Source organism: Petromyzon marinus, chromosome 1 (assembly GCF_048934315.1).
Source record: "Petromyzon marinus isolate PM22_M1 ecotype Great Lakes invasive population chromosome 1, UKy_Petmar_22M1.pri1.0, whole genome shotgun sequence".
In the NCBI taxonomy this organism is placed as follows: Eukaryota; Metazoa; Chordata; class Hyperoartia; order Petromyzontiformes; family Petromyzontidae; genus Petromyzon; species Petromyzon marinus.
Genome location: NC_133667.1, coordinates 12,952,530 through 12,976,994, shown reverse-complemented (window position 1 = coordinate 12,976,994; position 24,465 = coordinate 12,952,530). Strand labels below are relative to the sequence as shown.

Sequence of the window (24,465 nt, the reverse complement as noted above, 5' to 3'; positions counted from 1 at the left end):
AGTCGAAACGTCGTGAGAATTTTATTGTTTTATATTTTTACTATTTTATTGTTTCCCTTCTACGTGGTGACTTTACCGAAAGAACCAAGAGAAATGTGACGTCACGTCAAAATGCGCAACTTCAAATAAATATAGACAACACGTTCTACTTTATTAAATAGACTTTTTAATAAATGTTTTCTCCTACAACATCAGAGTGCAGCGCCACATTAAATACGCACTACAATGACAATAGTTTAAAGCGATTTGAAGCATGGTTTTTTTTGGGGGGGGGGGCAGAGCTTTGTGACGTCATATTTGAGAGGGGGGGGGGGTCTGACTTTATGTGACGCCGTGTGACTATGGGGGTGGGGGTCAAAAATCGCGTGCCGTCTTGTTATTCCACTGCTGGATGAGGGGGTTCGCCACGCAGCCGCAGATTGCGGGTGTATCTTGGGCCACGCATCATCGCCACGCTCGTCCATGTGGGTGGGTGGGTGAAGGCGGAGAAGCATGGAAGTTCAGTTCAACAGTTGATGTTGCTGTGCTGCACTGGCGGGCTATAACAATGCTGCTGAAATGATGCACTTTACCGATTTAAGGCCGTGAAGATGATGTGTAAGAAATGTTTTTTTATATATATGATACGGAGACGGAAATGCGAATGGGGGTATATGGTGTTACTCTTTGTTTTTTTTTTCGGTAAAGTCACCTATAAATAAGAAATAATAAAATAACATAATAGCGTACGACGTTTCGGTTGCAACATAAGCAGCCATCATCAGATACAGAAGAGCTAAATTTACGAGAGAGGGGAAACACATAACCCCAGATGTATATACAGACACCCAAGTAGGGGGGAACTAACACAGATACAACAGGGGACACAGAGAGAGAAGCACACCAAAACAAACAGGGTTTAGCAAAATTTGGAAACCATATAAAGCAACACAGACGGTCGGTCAAAACAATTAACGCATAGTCTGGTTGATTACGCTATTTCAAAGAATGCTAAATTGCAAGTTAAGTATGAAATTTAAAATACAGACCGCACACACATACACATCCAAGTAGAGCGAACCAGCGCAGAGACAAGCACAGAGTGAAGTCGCCTTAAATAAGCAGAGAAGGTAAGGCTGAGAGACAATGGGACAAATTAGCAGGAGGTATGCATGGAGCAAAGGCAGCACACACTCGGAAACACCAAGGCCCACACACAGGCAGAGACAGCACAGAGACACAAATCCAAGCCAAGACACAAAGGCAGACGCACAAGCAGAGGCAACACAAAGACACAGACCTCATACCTCCCCGTAGAGGTGGTTCATACTTGATTCAAAGCTTTCGTGACTGCAGCAATTACTGCAGTCACGAAAGTATATGGTGTGCTTATTTATTTTGATATTTTATATTCTCCAAGACGACCCGAATTATTTTCGGTTGTACACGGGCAGGAAACAGCTCCACATGTACAATTTACAAAGGGCTGTTGCATTACACTTACTCATTCATTCTGGCCACAACCTGATACCAACATTGAGTGATAAAAAACCCCCTATATAATCTGTTTAATATGTAGGTTTTCGCGATCAATATTATTCTCAAAAGTTTTTTTTGGGTTAGATCACGCAAATATCAGTGCTGTTAACCCACCACCACCACAGCCAATTAAGACGTTACATACACACAACGTACCAATGAATTTTACTTCAGCACACCGATGTCGAAGAGTAAACGGACATTTACAACTTTAGTACGATGTTTCAATGGCGATTACAACCGGCTTCATCGGGCGATTTGCCCAAATTGTGAATAAGTCTTCCCGTTTCCAGTCTTAAGTCAGGCACTTCCAAATACGGCCTTCAGCGTTACCAGCTGTTTGGTCGCGGGCTCTTGCAGCCGTGTGACCTCAAGACACACACACACCTGCGCAAGCACACGGACGAGAAGCCGTATAGCTGCAACGTGTGTGGCCAGACCTTCAGGTCGCTTCCACTTGCTTCAGATGTTGTTTTCCCCGCTTCAAATAAAAGGTGCATCGTGTTGAAAAGTAAAACATTGGACAGAGCCTCTATCGAGCTGCACAGGGCTCGCAAATCAGTTTGGCCACCGATGAGCCAACACGTTTAACGCATATTATAGATGAGCAACAAGTATGACCATTAGACACAGGTAAAGGTGGAAGTTTTAATAGTGTTGTCTATAATTTTTTTATGCATTTCCATGGAGCATTGTGGATAAAGCAGGATTAACTCAATTGTGTTCCCAAGTAAAACGCGTTTTAGTCGATCAGCCTATTAGTTATCCAGAAAAATATTATCAAGCAGCATTTGTTAAAGCAAGCAAACTGGACCAGTTTAAATATTGTGGGTCTCATTAGCAGTTAGGCTGGTTTAAACAAATGCTGCTGAATTACCGGATGTTATTAGCTAAGAGCATTCCAAATAAAAATGGGACCCCGTTCAATGCACAAAATCAAAGTGCTACACAAACTCATGCATTGCTGTGGATAATTTTTGGGTAACAGCATATATAATCATAACTCCATTTTTCTTGGTTCTTTCGGTAAAGTCGCGTAGAAGGGAAACAATAAAATAATGAACTCAAGCACGTACACCAAGCTCTTAAGGCTAATGGTTATTCCGATGACACAATCCGCAAAGCTATCACTCCAACCATGAAGAAGGACCCTCTTGAGGAGCCTTTCAAAACCATCACTTTACCCTACATTGTAGGATTCACAAAAAAGTTCTCCAAAATCTTAAATAAACACAAGATCCAGATCCGATTCAACACATTACATAAAATCCGTGATCTGGTTGCGTCTGTAAAAGATGTGATTCCGGACACACAGTACCCTGGTGTCTACAAACTAAGTTGCCTCTGTGGTAGTAGTTACATTGGAGAAACCAAACGCCATGTCTCGGACCGCATTCGTGAACACAAAGCAGACCTGAAACACGGTAGGACCAACACCTCGGCCGTGGCAGATCACTTATAATTCAGTAGGTTCAGATGACATTGACTTCTCCTAGACAGAGGTTCTTTGCAAGCCATCTGGCTACCATGAGAGATTCGTTCATGAGACTATCCACATATACAAACACAGACAATTCAACCGAGAAGATGGATTCTGGCTTAGCAATCATTGGAAGGATTTGATAAACCATTTTGGGACTTAATTGATCACGCTTACGCTGGCTTTCAGACCGCATCCATTATTTTCGTCTCCCCCCTCCTCTTTTCCGAACATAGATGGACTCGTCCATCTCAATAAACTGTCATCTCGCTCTCCTTGGTGCTAACGTTAAAAAACCGCCACTTTTTTCAAATTTTCTTGTTGTGGTTTTCACACCTGATGATGATTGCTTGTGTTGCAGTCGAAACGTCGTGAGAATTTTATAGTTTTATATTTTTATTATTGTATTGTTTCTCTTCTACGTGACTTTACCGAAAGAACCAAGAATATGAATCCCGGCAGTCACAAAAGCTTTAAATCAAAACATAACTCCATTGTTTCCACGTTAAAATATTCTCTATTTTATATTTTAAAAAGGCCTTAAAACCGAGCTCCATGACACACCAGACAAACATTTTATTGGCCCTGATGTGAAAGAAAGAGGGGTTCATGAAGGGTCAGCATTAGTTAGTCCAAGGAAGGAAAAACACCACTGGTTGGTAACTGAAAGTTGGCTTCTATGAAAGAAGCTTCTATGAAAGAAGACAACAAGAGAACGTTTAATTCGGCGAGGGGTGGGGGGAAAGGGCAAACGAGCATGGGTGCGGGTGGAAGCACCACGGGTAAATCGTTGTACCACCTAATTCTAGCAGAAAAAAAACAGTAATGAATTCTGTCCATTTTAACAGAGGTGTCCATAGAATTTTCTAAGCACATCCCACCATTGGGACCACCAGCCGAAGAGCCGTTTTGCAAATCCTTGAACGGTTTGGAAAGTGAAACCTCAACAGAGGATGCGCATTCAGGAACCTGCAAATTATTAATGTTCAGCACGACAAGTGCGATTAATTCACGCCTGTTAAACAAAAATATGGGTCTCCATTGTGTGCCACTGCCTGTAACCCACCAATAAAAGTTCTGGTCACTTATGACAACTTTGCAGTGCATTTACTTAGCTCAAAATTATTATTCGAAAAAATAATTCATCAAATGTACTTCAGACCAAAAAAAATACATACTGCTGCCACAGATGACAAAAGTCAGTCCTATTGAACAATATATTTTTAAACACATGTACAGTTTTGCTGTTGCAGCAGCAGAAGATTAGATGCTAGTGACATGAGACCACTGTTAGGAGGGGGGGAGGGGGGCATGCTGACAACACACAAACGGACAACGATCACAAACTATGTACAATGCTTACCACCGCTGGGATTCCCAACGGACTATGTAGTGTCACGGGCCTGAGCCTATGGGGGGAAATGCAGAAGTTGCATTGCAGAAGTTGCATGCAGAAGTTGCATTTCCCAACAAACAATGTTAGGTTTTCTCGCAGACCCAATTAGGGGTGGTTTTGAACACCTTCGGCATAAATAACAAGATGATGCTTTTACATATTTGTGATTTTTTTTTAATGCTGGTAAATACAGAATGATGCTTAAATGTGTTCCTTTGGTTTAAAACAACTTAGCGAATTCACTGGTCGAGAATTTGGAAACCGGCTCGGAAGAACCTGGAAGTTGATCGATGGAAGTGAGAAACGTTGAATCCAAAATCAGCTTAAGATTAGAACGATGCTGTGATCATCATGGTTGACACTTTTGGGGGGAATGGCCCTTTTCCATCGCCGAGATAAAGATGGGATGGACATTGCCCAAAACAGACTTTTTTTTTTAGGGCAGTGTTAATGACGATTTGTGTTGAGCTTTTGTTATTTGCACATCACTGCCAATGCAATAGTAAACATAAAAGATAGAAATTAAGATGCAGAAAATGTAAGTGAATTTTTTTTTCAATTGAAATAAAAATGCCGTCCCTGTTTTCCCTTCAGATAAAACAATGTGCAAGTTGTAAGTGAATAATCTGAGTCTCCTTGCACCACGTAATTAATGCAACCCGTCATTCAGAAATTCAGCTACAAAATCAACATTTAAGGCATGTAAAAAATACCACTTCGGGAGAAATAATGGTGCCAAAGTAATGAAAATCTTTGAATGCAGAAGTCAGAATTCCTCACATTCACACATCCTAAATGGAAAAGACAGGTTACATAGAGAAACTATTCTTAAACTTAGAACAAAAATTGACGAGAGAAGAAATGAAATTATTAAATGCTGCAAAAACAAGGACGAAAACCATGCACAAACGTGGACTCTCTCACACTTTCCCAAAAGCGTTTGTCTCCAAAAATTTTTAGTTTTCTCACCGAAAGCACCGGCAGGGTTAAGGAAACATCACATAAACTGTTCAGGTCAGCGGGCTTGTTGACCAGGCAATTTCCCTTGGAGAGGAGACACTTTGCTCGATATTCGGGCGTACATAGGCAATAATAATGAGAGGATGGCAGTGAGGGCAGAGAAAGCACCGGGGAGAGTCTGTACGGAACGGAGACAGGGCGATGAAATCAGCCCCGTTCGCAGGCGCTCAGTCGATCGGTCGCTGCATTTGCAGAACCCGGAGAGATTACAGCAATCTAGATTTGAAGTTTTCGTGACTGCAGGGGATCCATAGTCTTTGGTTCTTTGGGTAAAGTCACGTGGGTTGAAAATAAAATAGATTAAATCACGACGTTTAGGGCGCAGCACAAGCGGTCCATCATCAGGTGGGACAACCAACAGGAAGAAACAAACTGCTGAAGTGGGCGAATCGGAGTTGCAGAGAGTTCCGCTTCAGCAATTTGTTTCTTGCTGTGGTTGTCCCAACACGATGACGGACCGCTTGCGTTGCGCCCGAAACGTCGTGATTTAATTCGTTTTATACCTACGTGGCTTTACCGAAAGATTACAGCAACTTGGGAAGGCCTTCGTTGCAGCAGTGGACAGCTCAGGGCTGAAGACACACACACACACAAAACACATACAACGCACAAATTAGTAAATATAATGTAGTACACAATAAATGCACGCGTGCAAACGTCACGCGAGTAATTAAATAAATACAGTAAAACCTTGGATTGCGAGTAACTTGGTCTGCGAGTGTTTTGCAAGACGAGCACATTTTTAAAATAAATATTAATTTGATAAACGAGCGAGGTCTTGCAATACGAGTAGTACGTATACGCTTTGTACTGCCGAGCGTCACGTGATCACAACTGATGTACGAGTGCTTTGATATACGAGTGCTTTGGATTACAAAACACGTTTCCGGAACGAATTATGCTCGCAATCCAAGGTTTTACTGTGTACAGTACATGCATACACATACCTATACAAACGCAAATCAATATACAAAAACAAATGTATACATACGCAATAGAGTATGCAAGAATTAATAAATATATACACAGTATAATCTGCACACAAGAGCAGGGGGGGACATAAACACGTAGGGTTTCATGGACGTACATAAAGCAGTGTTTTAGTACTCGATGTTCAACCTTGTTTTCATGGTTGGTCACCAACACTCTCAAATTCATCGCAATTGTATGTACGTTTAACTTCTTTTGCATCATACAGAGCCAACCGTGCTAATCGGACGTGCAGAGGATTCCATCCGGTGCCGGGACCCAAAACCGAAACATTAAATTAATTTACTATAGATATAGGGTGGCCCGATCTGTATAACCAAGCGATTTATGGACAGTTACTACATGGCAACATGTGCGATTGCGAGTGACATCAAACAAGCTACAATGACCAACAATGGCAACTCGCACAACGAGCCATCGAAAGCACAATATGTATTCAACTACCTCGAACAACAAAGATGCCCTGTGTAGCCTTAACAGACTGTTGGGGCGAGTGCTGTTAGCACCTATAAAGGTCGGCCCTTCCCTAGGCCTCCCCTAGGCCGAGCCGGCCTAGGGGAGGTCCAGGACCCGGTTCAGATATAATCGTCACTGGTGTTTGCCGTACGTGGGAATCGAACTCGGGAAGCCGAGTTCATAGCGCAGCGCGCTCACCGCTACACCACCGCTCCACTTACACACACACTCCAGACTCGCAGCCCAGACAACTGAGTATGCATACATTAATTTTTCGTCTCCCCCCTCCTCTTTTCCGAACATAGATGGACTCGTCCATCTAAACAAACTGTCAAATCGCTATCCGTGGTGCTAACGTTTTAAAATAAATAAATACAAACCGCCACTTCTTTCAAATGTTCTTGCCGTTGTTTTTCACACCTGATGATGACTGCTTGTGTTGCAGTCGAAACGTCGTGAGAATTTTATTGTTTTATATAGATTTAATTATTTTATTGTTTCCCTTCAACGTGACTTTACCGAAAGAACCAAGAATATGAATCACTGCAGTCACGAAAGCTTTAAATCAAAATTTAAGGTGGAAACCGTTTTTGTGGGGTGCGAAGCGTGTCAGTGACCAACTAGGCTTCGGTGGTGGTGGTGAAGGAGTGGATGGTGTTGGTCGTCGCGTGGTGGAGTCATGGATGACGCCGGTGCGGCAGTGCAGCGCTCAGGATTTAGTGCGGAGGGAGTTGGGGGGGGGGGAAGGGCTGGATGGGGCTGTCCCCTCGCACAGCCGCGGGTTGCCTGCCCGCTCATCACCTTTGCGTTGGTGTTCTCCATCTCAACGAGCTCTTGAAGCATCTCTGCGAAACGCACAGGAACGGTAATGGGTACATGTAGCAATAAACGTACCAACATACAGTCGATCGTATTTTAAATCTATATTGAAAACCAATTTCTTTAGAGCTGCTTTTTGTGTTTAGTTTGTTGGCCTTCTCCCCACACCTCCGGTAAGCATTGCTGGCTACGTACGGTGCGAAAGAAGTTCAACATACACACATGCGTACGTACGGCAGACTTCGCATCCTGCGCTTCAGGCCCAGCAATACGCAAATAGCTTTTGATTTTATTATTGGTAAGGGTTTGCAAATTCTTACACCGATGCCAGCCTGCAAGCCAGCACTATGGAAGCAGGATTGTTGCGGTCCCAACTCAAGGGTTTAAACACACAGCACGATTCCACCTTCGGGAATAGTTCCCGCAAGTAAGGGGACAGCACTCTCGATTGTTATTTACTGGAACATTTCAACATACGAACCTCACTGCAAAAGTTTACTGTTACAATAAATGGCCAATTAAAGAAATGGTATTAAATCTACCTTGCTTTAAAATTCGGTGTTAAGTCTCACTGGCAATGGTTGACAGCATTCTGCATTTAATTCACAGCGCAACGCTGTGCGCGATGGCTGATATTTCACGACCATGTCATAGATGCTAGACTGTGTTTGAAACGTGCGATGGATGCTATTTCACAGTGCGTTGTTGTGACAGATGCTAGACTGCGCTTGGAACTGTGCTGTGCAAAGAGTCCTGAACCCACAAATTGTTTATGTTTAATAAGAACACTAGATGCAATTTACATGCCACGGCGGCGAGATGTTAACTACCCTGCCTGGTATACAGGAGGTCGTGGGTTCAATCCCGACCCGGATGCCTGTTGTATATTTGGAGTTTGCACGTCTCTCCCTGTGGTTGCGTGGATTTTTCTCCACGTTGTCAAGTTTTCCCATCCACATTTAGAGTATTTGGCTGCAATGCATTTCCACACGATAAGCCACTTCGTTGAGCTATCATATGTGGCCAGGTCGCTTCTGAAAAGGAGCTACGTAGCTCAGTGGGGCCTTATCTGGTAAAATGAAACGTTTAAGAGTTTAAAAAATGTTCCCATATGCTCGTTGATTTGTACCGATTTTATATTTGCGCGACACATTGTTACCACGAAACCATGCATCACACGTTTGAAAAGTTAGATCGTATCATGATTTCTCTGCACCTCCGGTTAGCACGGTTGTCCAAGCACGGTGCGAAAGAAATTCAACACACGTACGTATGTAATTGTCCAACATTCGCGTAAGCCAAAAGAGGCACAATCAACCAACAGAAAAACCACCGTGGCGCGCACGTACCCCGTAAAGCGGCATCTCTTGCAGAGCGGTCATCGATGATGCCGATGACCTGCTCCGCAAAGTCTAATGTGCTGCACTCCCCCTGGCTCCAAAGGTCATGGAGCTGGTTCTCCAGCGATAGCTGCAGCAGGAACCTCTGTCGCACGCGGCAACGGCAACGTAAGTAAGGCGCGCTGAGGTTTTGAGGGCGCATCATTCGGGCAAGCTGCATCTCGCTACGCCGCAACGATCGGGCAACGTATGCGGGTATGTGGAACTTCTTTCGCACCGTACGTAACCAACTGTGGCTAATCGGAGGTGCGGGGGAAGGTACAGCAAACCACAAAATGCAGTTCTAAAGAAATGAGATTTCAATCTAGGTTAACAACGCTCAGGCATGTATGTTTTGAAACGTTTCCAGTCAATAGGTGTTGATACGAGTGAGAGGAAAACCGAGTGCCCGGTGAAGACCTGCACGGGCGAGGGGGGAGGCAATACTATCCCATGCAGATGGAACGGATGAGAGATTAGTCCACACTTTATGTACCATCTTGTGCTGGCCAGCCAGGTTATATAGCAACTCGACGGACAACAGGAAGGGAGTTTTGAAACATCTGTGTGGTTTACCTCGCCTCCACAGTTCTCGATTTCGTGCGTGTGTGCGTAGACATAAGGCCTACTTTGGAAAAACAAGCGTAACAAATAATAGATAACGTAGGGTCAGAAATGCTTTATACAAAAAACTAAACTATTGGTGGAGCCCCCATTGAGGTGCTGCTAAATCGTTTATCGGACGACACGAGTGCGTCAAAAGCACGCAAGACGTGGACTCCCCGCGTCCGTCACGGCAACGGGAGAGTGCAAGCCGGCCGCTGAAGCAGGCCATCGCACCTGCAAGTCCACCTGGTGCTGCTCAATGATCTAATTCTTGAGCGGCTGGAGAAGAGACTCTTCGGAGGGCAGCCACAGTGGCATCTCCTCCTCCTGCGCATGCACGCATGGCCAACGCAGCACAAGGGGGAACAACACACGCTGGTAAATAAGCCCATCGGGTTATAAGGACTGGGGACAATTGATGGCAAACAGAATGATTGTACATTGCTCGTGTGGCAGCCCCTTTTGTCAATCCACTGCTGGATGAAGACCTTCCCCCACACCGTGAAGGTCGGGGAGCGTGCATGTTTGGGAGAACTGAAGTATCTCTCTCGCATCACTACTTCCCACTCCACGCACTCTGCTACCTCTCTCCCCTCGCTCTACTTCCCACTCCACGCACTCTGCTACCTCTCTCCCCTCGCTCTACTTCCCACTCCACGCACTCTGCTACCTCTCTCCCCTCGCTCTACTTCTCACTCCACACACTCTGCTACCTCTCCCCTCGCTCTTCTCCCCTCCGTATACTCTGCTACCTCTCCCCTCGCTCTTCTCCCCTCCGTACACTCTGCTACCTCTCCCCTCACTCTTCTCCCCTCCGTACACTCTGCTACCTCTCCCCTCGCTCTTCTCCCCTCCGTACACTCTGCTACCTCTCTCCCCGCTCTACTCCCCTCCGAACACTCTCCTCCCTCTCTCCCTGCTCTACTCCCCTCCGTACACTCTGCTACCTCTCCCCTCGCTCTTCTCCCCTCCTTACACTTTCCTACCTCTCCCCTCGCTCTACTCCCCTCCGTACACTCTGCTACCTCTCCTACCTCTCGTCTCGCGCTACTTCACCTCCACACACTTTCTGTTCCCAGTAGCCTTGGCATTCGCCCGAAGCTCCCAGTCAACTGTTCGCTCAGGGGGAGGTCGCTCACTCTCCTCTGTTGCCCCCCATATTCTGGGACTCCCTTTGCCCCCGGCCACCCATGCTGTCAGCTCCCTGCTCGCGTTCAGGCTCATGGACTTACTTTTATTATTTTCTGTCGATGACTATTTACAAAACATGCACAATGTTTAAATGCCTCGTTAGGTGCCGTTGCTTAGATGTTCAATTGTGTAGTAGTTTCATTGATAGGTGGCTGGTTAGTTGTTTGGTTTCGTTTCTTTTTGTTTTTTTTCGTTCAATTGCTGAATAATACAGAGGGGAATGTCAATGTTTTTGTCTCTTCCTGAATGAAGAACTATTAATGTGTATTTGCCAATGAGTGTCAATGTTATTTTCTAATCGTCAGCGAGCGATTGTCAATGTTAATGTTTATTCGTCAATGTTTCGCGACTGTCACATGCCATCCTATGCCCGGGGGATGCTCAAATAAACCACCGGATTGATTTCCGTCTCAATGTCACTCGCCAGGATGAGAGAGGGCAGCCGGCGATGACGCGGCTGAGCGGCCTCCTTTTCCCCCGCCTCGTCCATATTGACGTCGTCCTCCGGTTCAGGCTTTACCACGGCGGTGGTGGGCGCGAGCGGTGCCGATTGTCGCTCCTCCCCACCCTGCTCCACCCCCAGCTCCTTGACCCTACATGCGGACATCACAGACGAGAACAAAGGGCAGACCGCCTTGACACCGCAGCCCTCCCAATACTGATGACTCATTCCACCCCTAGGATTTGTGTGGTGTGTGTATGTGTAGTGACTGGAAAGGTCACTGTTTGGTGCCAGGCTTGCGAGACCACGGCGGGATGTATACTGTTGTGTGTACACCCCAGACACAGGGTGTAGTACCAGCCCTAGTGCGGGCTTGGGTGAGCGCTGGTTAAGCGCGGTGGCACCACGCACAGCGTGCGGTGCGGGCTCCCTTTGAGAGAGCGAGAGAGTCAGACAGCTAGGGTTACGTTGGGGGCATGATATTCTGGCTGACCTGGGGACATGTGACAGGATGATACTGGAGGAGGGCAAGGGCGAGAGAGATCGAGAAGGTGGGCGGGGCAAGAGGCGGAGCCAGCCCCAGCCCAGCCCGATATAAGGCCCCCCCCCCCCCCCCCCCGTGAGTGGCTCGGGGTTCTTACTGTTGGAGAGGCAGGAGATCCACGTCAAGCATCTAGCCCAGGGGTGTCCAAACTTTTTTTCCCAAGGGCCACATACAGAAAAATATACGAAGGACTGGGCCACTCACTAGACGTGAGGTATACTGCCTCACTTCTCATGCACTAATATTGGCAAAATCAATCAAATGCAGGTAAATTACGTTTGATAATTGAACATGTTTAAAGAAAAAAAGCCTCCATCATTAAATTTTTTACAATAGAGTTGGCAGGTCATTCTCTCAGTGACAGCCTCAGATTGGTTCTTAGGGTGCTGATCCGCCTTCATTGTCCTGTATGAAGGGAGAGACAAGAAGAGAAATAGGGGATGTGGATATTTCAAGCTTATTACACAAATAAATTATTGGGCCTGTTAACACATCAACTAATGTTTGCTAAAAAATTGTCATCAACTTTAATTGACTGAATTTATTAAGTAATTGGGCTTATTAACAAATGAAAACTGCGTGTTAAATTTTTTACTTACCTGTAATGGGAAGAATGTTGTGCTCAGTGGGAGCAGTGATGCTGCGCTTTGGTCTGAAGGATAGCTGGCAGGTCAGGAGTAAGTTTGGTAGTTGAGATCCGAAGGACGTCACGGAGATCGCTGTCGGTCGTTCTGGTTCTCAGTCTGCTTTTGTTCAGCGTTAACAGAGAGAATGTCCGCTGACAGATGTATGTTGAGCCGAACAGACTCATCATTCGTTTTGCGTGGCGTCTCATCAGAGGAAACTTGGCCTTTTCCAAGCTCCGGTAGAAGTCAGGTAGGGAGAGAAGCTAATGCTGATTCTTCAGAGAATCATCACACTGAATTTCGATCAGTTCTAATTGCAGACTCTCCTCCACTTCTTTTGCATCCATTGAAAACGGAGCCGCAAACAGTGTGATTTCCTTCTCAATGACAGAAATATCTTGGAAGTGCTGACTTAATTCTGTCATGAGAGATGTGATCACAGACACATATTCTCCCATTGTTGCAGAGAGCTTGGCATTTGGAAATGTGCATTTGATTTTGGTCAGCGTGGGGAAGTGCGCTACATTGAAGTTGCGCAGTTGTGACTCGAAGAGACGGAGCATCGCATGGAATGCTTTCATGTGCGCATACAGCTGTGGTACCAGCTGCTCTTTGCCTTGTAGTCTCTTGTTCAGGGTGTTGAGATGATCAGTGAGATCAACTAAAAAAGCCAGGTCTGCCAACCATAAAGGGTCACTGATCTCATGGAGAGGTCTGCCCTTTTCTTTCAAAAACTTGTCGATATTTGATCTCAGGGAATAAAACCGCTGCAGCACGGAGCCGCGACTGAGCCAGCGCACTTCAGAATGATAGAGTAGGTCCCCGTATTCAGCGTCGACATCAGAGAGGAACGCTTGAAATTATCTGTGGTAAAGCCCTCGTGCCCGAATTATGTTGACAGTTTTCACAACTGTGTTCATCACATCGCCAAGCTGGATTATCTTGGCACAGAGGGCTTCTTGGTGGAAGATACAGTGCATTTTGACAGCCTCACCTCCGCTCTCCCGCACCTTGGCACTCACCATAGAGGCCATTCCTTTGCGCTCGCCTGTCATTGCTGGAGCCCCATCCGTTGTAATTCCACACAACTTGTCCCATTTAACTCCAGCCTGGTCAATTGCATCTGACACAGCTTCAAACATGTCCTTCCCAGTTGTTGTCCCCTTTAGACTCCGAAGATCGAGCAGTTCCTCCGTAATGCAAAAATTATCAACTCCCCGCAAAAAAATGAACAGCTGTGCAGTGTCCGTGGCATCTGTGCTCTCATCACATTCAATCGAGTAAAAATCGAAAGCACAAGCTTTATATGACACTTGTAGTTTTAAGTTAGCCGACAAATCTTCAATTTGCCGCACAACCGTATTTCTGGAAATACTAACAACGTTGAAATCCTGCATTTTCTCCGGGCACAAAATTCCCATGACTTTAGTGAGGCACTGTTTGATGAAGTCACCGTCTGAGAAAGGTTTCCCGTGTAGGGCAATGAGTTGAGCTACTTCATAACTGGCTATTGTTGCTTTTTCTTGAGCTTTGTTAGCACGAAAAAAAACCTGCTGCTGCATTAGCAGGCTAGTTGCCATTTGCTTTACCTTCTTCTGCTCGGTGCCAGTGTAGGACGTGAAGGTCTGATGTTTCGTTTCATAATGCCGTCGTACATTGTACTCTTTTATCACGGCAAGACTCTCACTACAAATCAAACAAACACACTTCCCCTTGGTTTCTATGAAAAAATATTCCTTTTTCCACTGAGTCTGAAATTTTCTGCACTCGCCTGCAATCTTGCGTCTCTTCGGTTCCGGCATTTCTGGTGACCCTGAGCAAATTTTTTCTTCGATTGCTTGCTTTGTGGAGACGCTGCCTTGTTCAAGACAATAGCGCCACCTAGGTTTTAAACTAAAAAGTTCAATACAGTGGGCCATAGTCCATTATATTTTTAGACTTTGATATGGGCCAATTAAAAATGGATGGCGGGCCGCAGTTGGCCCACGGGCCGTAGTTTAGACACCCCTGTTCTAGCCTCTAGCCACACGGTCCGGGACCCAGCTTGTGGTCCGGACCGGGATAGTGGAACCGTGTCTAGTTCCGCCGTAACGTGGTTAGTTGGGTGGTAACCACCCGTGGGTATGTTGTGTCAATAGCCCTGGAGTATGTTGTGTTAATAGCCCTGGAGTATGTTGTGGAAATAGTTAATAAACGTGTTGCTCCCAAGACAACGTCTGCGACTCAGTTGGACTCACTACGTATGTACACACGTGCTTGTGTGTATGTGCATAACCTTATGGCAAGAGGTAGTGTGGTGTTTAGCGCACTGCGCTATGAACTTGGAGACCCGAGTTGGATTCCCGCTCACGGCCAACAAAACCGGTGACGATGATCTCAAGCGGTCCTGGTCTTCCCCTAGGTCGACTCAGCCGCAAATGAGTACCTGGTGCAATGCGTAGATATCGCCACGAGGGAGACAAATGCAGCCGGGTACAGTGCTGGCCACCCTGCCCCCTCATGTGCCATGCCAATTTTCATAGGTGCTTGCTAACAGCACCTGTCCCTACCGTCTGACAGGGCTATATGGGGGATCTTTGTCTACGTAACCTTATGGGAGGAGTGGCAGTGCAGTGCTACAAACTCGGCGACCCGAGTTCGATTCCCTCTCACGACCAATAATGGTGGCCAATATTTTAACCAATTATGGGCCTCCCCCTCGGTCGACTCGTGCTTAAAATGAGTACCCGGTGCGGCGTGTAAACGTTGCCACTCGGGACAGAAAGGCGGCTAGGTGTGGTGCTGGCCACCCCACCCCCTTCATGTGCCGGTGACAGCCTTTAATAGGTGGTCGCAAACAACACTTGCCCCTGCGTACCCCACATTCGGCACTACAATTCACACCCCCCTTCCCCCGGTGATTTGCCTCACCTGTCTGCGTATCGCAGCGTGTTGTTCGTGTGGTCACAGGAGCTCATCGCAGGAGAAATCATGGCGATCTGCAGCATCCACACGCGAGCACAGCGAGAGAAGCGGGCAGCGAGTGTGTATTCTATGTGCACAAAGCGGTAGTGGTGTCCCGGTTAGCGCTACGCTGCGCTGTGAACCCAGCCACTCGAGTTCCATTCTCGCTCACGGCCAACACCAGTGACAATTATCTAAACTGGTTCTGGGCCTCCCTAGGTCGACTCAGCCTCAAATTCGTACCTGGAGCAGTGCGGAAACATTGCCACTAGGGAGACAAAGGCAGCCAGGAGCGGTGCTGGCAACCCCTTTCCCTCGTGTGCCGTGCCGGCCTTCATAGGTGCTCGTTAACAGCACTTGCCCCTACAGCAGGTACTCATTTACTAATGCTTTATTATTTATTTACCAGGTAAGCCCGTCTGAGCTATATACAGTAAAACCTTGGATTGCGAGTAACTTTGTCTGCGAGTGTTTTGCAAGACGAGCAAATTTTTTAAATAAATATTAATTTGATAAACGAGCGAAGGTCTTGCAATACGAGTAGCACGTATACGCTTTGTACTGCCGAGCGTCACGTGATCACAACTGATATACGAGTGCTTTGGATTACAAACACGTTTCCGGAACGAATTATGCTCGCAATCCAAGGTTTTATTGTAGCTGTTTTACAGAAGCAACCTGCCCACAAACTCAACGAAATGGCTCATCATGTGGAACCTTATAGCAGCCAAATACTCTAAACACGCATTTCTAAACGTGGACGGAAAAACTTGACAACCCAAAGAAAATTCCACGCAACCACAGGGAGAGACGTGCAAACTCTAAATACACAGGCGTCAGGGTCGGGATCAAACTCACGACCTCCTGCATACCAGGCGAGAGAGATAACATCTCGCCACCGCGGGGCCCCGAGTCAACCTAGGGCAGAGGCCCAGGACCAGTTTAGATAATCGTCAATGATGGTGTTGGCCGTGAGCAGGAATCGTACCCGGGTCGCTGGGTTAGTTACGTAGCGCGCCAACTATTGCACTACCGCTCCCCACAAACGCTAATGCACATGCACGCGCACACACACGTACCATGCAGGTGCGGGAGTTCTCCCCGATGAACGAGTCCCTCAGCACCTGGGTGAGTTTGCTGCCGCGGAATGGCGTGTATGCCTTGTTCTGGCCCAGCGCTCGGATGCACTCCTACACATGCGCACGTCGACACGTGAACGCACGCAGAACACGCATGTACAACAACCGCCGCCGCCATACGCCACCAAGTGGCAGCGACGTCACCACGGCACTTGTGCCAGGCTGTGCGCACTTTTAGGGTCACGTGGAGTGTCGAACGCCTGCTGGCAGGAGGTCACGGGACAAACCAAGGTGCCATGGTTTGACCAACTGAGATGGCCGATGCACCACCTGTGCCTCCGACTGTGCCAACTTGCTGCATTTTACCCGTCCGGCGCCATGCTCATTGTTGTGAGCGTCGCTCCTCTGCCTTCCGTTGTTGCTGGAGCACGTCTGCCCCCAACTGCCCAGTAGTGTCCTTCACGAGCCTCTTCCACAGAAGCCAATCTTGACACCGCTGCTACCAATCATTGGCAAGTCCACTCAGCTCCACACTCTCATTCCACATCATTCCATCTCTTGTCGAGCCCGTGCCATACCCGTTTAGCACCCCCACGCAGACACGTGCGCGTCCTCATGGAAACGAGGCACAGCCAACAAGCCCGTAGTGTCAGACAGGGGGGCATTCTGAGCCCCCCACAATTCTCAATATTTTGGTACAATAAAGCAATGGGCATTACAGTCTTTGTTCACATGCATAGCAAGTTTGAGGAGCTTGAGCAGATTGTATAATTACTCATTCTGTTTAGCGTTTACTGTTTGTCAAAAAGTATGTTTAACATTATCAATGTCGCACCCCTCTTACATTGTGTATTCCCGCCCCCTCCACCCCCCCTTTAAACAAGGTCATGCAGTAACAGGGTTAACAGCCATGGGCAAGGACCCCCTTGACAATCTGTGCAGGGTAGTGTCCCGTTTATACGATAGGAGATAACTTACGTTGAAATGAAACATGGATTTAAAGCAATAAAGAGGTAATAATGTACCTGTCAATCAACGGGTTGGATAGCCTAGAAATCATTTACAGGATCCCCATTTATTTCCATGGAGATTTTTAGATGCAGTTAGCAGCCCTGCACAATGTAGGGCTTCCTTACGACAATACCACAATTTGACCATAATGCACCACGCTGGCGAATTAAGGTAGGTGAATGTGCGGAGCATAGATGCGAGAGCCTAGGAGGTACAGCGCAACAATGGACTTTGCTGCTATGTCTCCCCGATACCCATGACGTGCCCACTCAAAAGCCCAAGGACACATTTTATACATTTTGATCACCCCTCCCAGCATTGTCCAGGATCAAACCCGATTGGCTTCCAACATCTGATATCAAGTGCATTCTGGGTGATTAAGCCATAGACAGTGTGACATTGGAGCGAAAATCGTACTGGAGCCAACGGCACTGCTGCATTTGTAGTTACGTTTGGGGAGGGCCCGTCCATAGTGGGGTGCGGGGTCCCAGGGTAGATATCACACCGCGTGGGGCCGCCCGAGGCCTTCAAACTAAATTATTACATCTGACACCGTGATGTCGAAGTGCGTGGCCCCCCACCCCCAAAACGCTGGGCACGGGACGGTCATCCCGATTCGCCGTACCCCTAAGGGATGGCTCTGCATTTGGTCCCCAGGTCTCTGCATAGCACAGGTGGAGAGATGGCCAGCGGTATGGCGTTTGCTGCAGCTGTTGACAGTTAGAATCTAGCGGCCGCCCTTCCTTAATACCGCAGGTGTATAACCGTAAAAATACACGGTCTGCTTCGCAGCGGACGTTAAAGATCCGGTGACGTCATGTGCACGAGGAGGCCCATTTGTGTGCCGGCGTCACGATCCACATTTGCCAAATTTGCAAATGTACCCACAAATAACTCAACTGGGATTATACCGGGGACAGGCAACTAAAATGACACGCGCCAATGTTTTTCGAATTCGTACAACAACAAAAAAACTACATATTTCAAGAGCTTGTATTGCATGTGAATACAAGACACTGCTGAATAAACAATATCACGAAGCAGTCCTTAAAGAACCGCATGCCACTCCAGAGCCGCAGGTAATAACAATCATCAGTATGTGGGGGGGGGGACGGACTGCAAAAAAAGACTTGGCAGTACCGTCCTGAACGCAAGTCACGAGACTCTGCGAGGGTTTGCTGGGCAAAAAAACAATCCAATAACAAACCTTCAGCGCCAGCAGGCTCTTGTTGATCTCGGCGCCCTCGCGGCACATTTGCAGGTCGGAATTGCCCGTGTCGGCGCCGCGCTCGCTGCCGGCGAGATCCACGAGCGAGAACTTGCCGTGCAGGAGCTCGCCGCGCCTCAGTATCAGCTGGAAGATGGCGTGCGAGTGTGACGACGTCGCATTCGCCGATGTCTGGCCCGACGTCCTGTGCGCGCGTCACACGGGTTCCGCCCGCGTTAGCAAACCTAGAGGTCTGTGCGCCACGGAAAGCCTTTCCCGTTCCAAAACGCCTGCAAGTGCCGAACCTCGAAACGCACAAGCGGCTCGTACTCGCCGGAGAGAAACGTAGCGACACGATCGCCGCACTCTACGATATTCTGGTGCCAAACTGTGCCACACGCCCTCCCGCATGGGCCTTGTGGCAGCCTCGGTAACGATCAAGTTATTTTATTTTAGTTTTCATCATGTACACGTACGTCACCAGAACTCAATCAGAAGAAAAACTGATGATGTACACGTGCGGAACGGGAAAGGGTTAAGTTGTGTACACGCGTATATATATACGGACGTGCAGGCATTCCTCGATTCACGAAAGCGATGCGTTCCATCCAAAAAACACAGCGTAAAACAAAACGTTGTAAATCAGAATGTTTTTCTTTCGGAGTCAATCCAACTCTACTCCGAACCTAAAAATGCATACCTATATCACTTTTCACAATACAAAACAAATATTAAAACAATTGGATACTAGTAATAGGTGTTTACCCTTCTAGCTGGCACAAAAACTGACACCTTTATACAAGGGGATCATGTTTGCAATAACCACAACACAAGCAGTCAAAAATGCAACAAAAAAAACAACTCTGATAATGATATTGGCACTGTCCTTGAATTTGATTGGTCCACACCCGAGACGGCTTTTCTTAGAGCCTAGTCTCCACTGGTGTTGGACCAGATGACACCATAAGGCATACAACTCAAAAACAGCGCACTATCAGAGTATTGAGAGCTCGGGGTAAGCCTTTACATTATGAGACCTCCTTTGCCAGTAACAAGATATAGTAATAGGTTTTACCCTTTTAGCTGGCACAAAAACTGACACCTTTATACAAGGGACTAGGCTCTAAGAAAAGCCGTCTTGGGTGTAGACCAATCAAATTCAAGGACAGTGCATATCATTATCAGAGTTGTTTCTTTTTGTTTTCATTTTTGACTGCTTGTGGTGTGGTTATTGCAAACATGATCCCTTGTATAAGTGTCAGTTTTTGTGCCAGCTTGAAGGGTAAAAACCTATTCCTATATCTTGTTACTGGCAAAGGAGGTCTCATAATTGGATACTAATTAATTAAATGAAAGTATTATCACCGAATTATTTGTTTTATACATGTGCGTGCGTGCTGACCTGCACTTGCTCCCAGTCTCAATGAGGGCGAGCACCTCTTCGCTGGAGGAGACGGGGCACTCGATGAGCCCCACCACCTGCACCTGCTGCTTGCTATCTTCCAGTATTCGCAGGGGCGCCCGCTTATTCAGCAAATCGAACACCTGCAATTCCAGTCACACGGAGACAAAAACCCCCACCCACCTCATGGCCTTAACAGACTTTTGGGGCAAGTGCTGTTATAAGCGAGCACCCTACCTTTGCCGGCACGGTACACGAGGTTGTGGTGGGTTACGACATTATAATGCATTATAATAAGGTCGCACTCAGTACACACAAAGTGCCTGCCACCAATGAACCACAATACCTTGCCGATTCTCGTCAAGAAACATAAACCATCATCGCGCGAACACCGGTCATCCTCACAGCAGCGGCTTTTGGCTTGGCCACCGAACAAAGGCGGTCACCGCATCGTGCGCTTTCAGAAGCGCTCCTGCGGCCATCTTCAGTGCTCTTCCTTTGGGTATTATGAAGCCATTTTAAAACCTGGATTGAAAACTAATTTCTTTGGAACTGCTTTTTGCGTTTAATTTGTCGTCCTTCCCCCGCACCGCCGATTAGCACGGTTGGCCACATATGGTGCGAAAGAAGTTTAACATACAGTAATAGGTTTGACCCTTTTAACTGGCACAAAAACTGACACCTTTAAAAGGGTAAAACCTATTTCTATATCTTGTTACTGGCAAAGGAGGTCTCATAAAAGTTTAACATGCTTAATCATGCTCGACCATCTTTGTCTCCCCGGCGGCAAATTTTACACGCCACACCAGGTATTCCACTTTGAGGCTGTCGACCTATGGGAGGACCCAGGACAGGTTCGGATAATCGTCACTGGCGATGGCCGTGGACGGGGATCGAACTCGAGTTGCCGGGTTCGTAGCGCGGCACGCTAACCGCGACACCACTGCTCCCCGCACACCCCAAATAGCATTCGGGTAAGGAACCCAGGGGGCCCATGGGCTGTACCTGGTTCATACAACCAGCGGTTTGCGCACCGCGCTTTGAACCTGGCGACCTGAATTCCCATTCCCAGCCATAGCTGACATCAGTGGCGAGTTGATGTCCGAACCGGTCCTGGGAAGCCCATTCACCGACAACCCGCATTGACCAGCATGCTGAAGTTACCCATGACGGACGTGACATGGGGAGGGGCCCTTCATTCAGAGGTTGAGAAAAGACTAAAAATTACATCGCATTCCATTTACACACACATCTGCACACATGCTGCATTCCCACGGGCATTCCATTCATTCACACGCTCACACTCATTACATGCGCACGTCCTCACCTTCCCGCTGTAGATCTCAAAGAAGGTGGCGTACACGTGCAGATTCAGATGTCTGTAGTGCTTGTCTCCCTGCAGGTCAAACACATCCCGTGCTAGGCGTGATGGGGGAGGGAGGGTTGGAAAGTTAAAGAAAAATTATAAATTCCACCTATCATTATTTCTATGGGACCCTTATGCCAGTATCAAGATATTGAATGATTTAATTTATAGTTTTAACTATTCTTGACCATGGTAATCATCCCTCCTAGACGTACATCGTCCTGCCAAGCGCTCTTACTTTACTTAGGTGACCACCATGCACACATGGGTTATTATACGGCTATGGGGGCTAAATGCTGTGCAGCAGACGGCAGTCAAGCAAACCAAGTGTTGTACTGTATTTCTATGCTCTCACGTCTATGCAACCCACCTTCAACAACACGCACTTATCAGCGGGGAAGAAGGATAATGCTGGCGGCTGGCATCTCGCGAGGAGGCCCTCGTCAGCCTCTTTTTATAATTGTCACTATCGCCAGCATTTTATTTGAAGATTCCAGAGTCGCTTGCTCAGCTTTCTAACTAGAGCATAAGTTCCATGAGACACCCAACACCAGCTCAAGATCCCAGGGGTGCTGGCTCGGTGATATGAAGTGGACATTGCCATCAAACCACTGGGCCACCTCCTCCAGTACTAATGTTGACTATGCCAGAAGAGAGCTTTAAAATGATAAAGACAATTGCACACCCCCCAACACCCCCACCCCCCGCCCCACCCCCCAAACTCAAGAGATGGCACGGAATGTCTCGGCACATTTCCCCCCTACCCCACAGTTACTGGGTACAGTCCAGTGTGCAGTGACATCACCTACTTGCCATGGCGTAGATACCCTTGGTGCAATCCTGCGAGCGACCGATGAAATTTCCACCCATGGTCTGCAAATAGAAAACAAATAAAACTATACCCCCCCCCCACCATCAGCCATTCTCAAAAGATCCCTCCGCCTCCGGGAAGTTTTCCCGGTCGCCCCCTTTAAATGCCGCCAAAACTACGTTTGCACACAAGTAAAAACTCGGCAGCGCTAGGCGAACTAGGGAAAATAAAACAACTTTAAACGCCGACTTCGGACACGCACAAGCACACCGAACGCACGAGGTGAAGCAACCTTTCTGTGCGCTCTGCTCACCGCGCCGGTCACGTGACGCCAGGCACCCAATGATGGGCACGTGGACAGCATGGGGGGTGAGGCTACAAATAATATAATTAAATAACAATCACATGCGGGGGGGGGGGGGCATAGGAGGGTGTTAAGAGGCAGACCGTGAAACGATAGCCTCTCGTGGAGTTGAGAATCTTCGGTTTTAATAGTGCGCACTCCCGTTCCCCAGAGGTTAACGGGCCGTGACCCCGTCGCAAGAACTGCTCCACCGCCAATGACGAAGGGCGACCGCGTGGTGGCCTAGAACTCACGTGGGTTTTGCCGCTTCCCGTCTGTCCATAAGCGAAGCACGTGGCCATGCCCTTGTTGAAGATTGACTGCACCAATGGGTAGGCGGTGAATCTAAACAAAGAAACAGATCCCCCGTGAAGCCTGAACAGACTGTTGGGGCAAGTGCTGTTCGCGAGCGCCTATAAAAGCCGACACTGTGGCACACGCAAGGGGTGTAAGGTGGCCAGCACCACGCTCGGCCGCTTTCAACTCCCCAGTGGTACTGCTTACACATCGCACCAGGTACTCATTTGAGGCCAAGTCAACATAGGGGAGGCCCAGGACGGGTTCAGATATGTCGCTGGTGTTGGCCACGAATGGGAATCAAACTCGGGTCGCCGGGTTTGGAGACCGGACGGTAGTCGAGGTTGGCACGGTATTCCTGGATCATCTTCAGGAACTCCCAGTGAGAACCATTTGCTGTCTGTGTTTTAAATGAACACGGCACATGCAGGACATCACATGCACATGCAACATGAGCACGTGGCACAGGTTTGCAAGTGGCTATTATTAGTGTTCGTTCCACAACCTCCATTGATCCATTGACATATGAACCTGATGGCAGGACCCCGGGGTCCCATTAGCCCCCGGATCTCGCATAAACTGCATTGCGACGTCATTTAATGTCTGAAGGCGACCGATTCGGCAATCTATTCCTCTCGACGAGCTCTGCACGATGCGCTTATCAAAGTTTCAAAGTTTTGTTCCTTCTGCGCATTCGTCCTCGCTGCGCTTGGACGACACGGCAACAGAACGATCCGCGCCAGGTGGGTCGCGGCGTTTTATGTGCGCGGTGGGACGGAGTCGCCAAAAGTAAATTACTTCATTGCGATTTTGACTTCCGTTTATTCGGGACCCCGGGGTACTCGCCATGAGGTTCATATGTGCACCCCACTAAAATAATACGGAGACATGACGGTGAAAAGAACGTTGTATTACAAAGCTTTTTGTGGCTCTTGCCACACTCAATGCACTTTTTGAATGCCTTTGACATTCTCCTTTGTCATGTATGCAAGCCATCGGTTTCGCAATATTCAATCACCCTTTCGAGAAGACTTGTTATTGAAACATCACAGGTGTATCAATACAGTGATCGACCTGTGTACAACATTACAATGTACATGTACAGCCCTTCAATAATGTATTTGGTTACTCTTCCATCTATTTTACAATTTGATGCAGAACGGCCGATTCTGTACAATATCTTCGCTTGCAGTTGCATTTGACAACGTCAGTTTACATTCGAGTGAAATAATTACCCTAATTCCATGTCAATGCTTACACCACTACACTTTGCTGTGAACGGTTTTAAATGTCATTTGTCAGAAGCCAACCTTTGTTAAAGGAAATTAATCGAGTTTAATATTGATTCATGTCCGTGTGTTCTTTTTCTTATTCCATCTGCGACGCTATTGCTTACTCTTTGGTTCTGTCGGTAAAGTCACGTAGGCAATTTTATTACATTTTTACCGACGTGACTTTACCGAAAGAACCAAAGAGTATGGATCCTTGCAGTCACGAAAACTTCAAATCTAGAATTAACCACGCTATTGTTTGTTTCCT

At 47.3% G+C, this 24,465-nt stretch overlaps 1 protein-coding gene across 1 annotated transcript; it reads right to left on the bottom strand.

Moving 5' to 3' along the window:
* Positions 1-11,058: 11,058 nt before the first annotated feature.
* Positions 11,059-23,437, bottom strand: LOC142925143 (kinesin-like protein KIF2A). Its single transcript, XM_076068104.1, has 10 exons — positions 23,432-23,437; positions 23,255-23,326; positions 22,884-23,042; positions 22,285-22,348; positions 21,437-21,528; positions 20,110-20,252; positions 18,708-18,912; positions 16,490-16,600; positions 15,378-15,445; positions 11,059-11,448 (listed from the first exon to the last, which is right to left on the bottom strand). The coding sequence occupies exons 1-10, from the start codon at positions 23,435-23,437 to the stop codon at positions 11,220-11,222; spliced, it is 1,149 nt and encodes a 382-aa protein (XP_075924219.1). The 3' UTR covers positions 11,059-11,219.
* Positions 23,438-24,465: the final 1,028 nt, after the last annotated feature.

Excerpts from the sequence above, each read along its gene's own strand:
- LOC142925143 (XM_076068104.1), bottom strand. Across the intron at positions 18,913-20,109 it reads GAGACTGGGAGCAAGTGCAG|GACGTCGGGCCAGACATCGG; the intron begins GTCAGCACGCAC and ends ACGCGCGCACAG. Across the intron at positions 16,601-18,707 it reads AGAGCCTGCTGGCGCTGAAG|GAGTGCATCCGAGCGCTGGG; the intron begins GTTTGTTATTGG and ends GCGCATGTGTAG.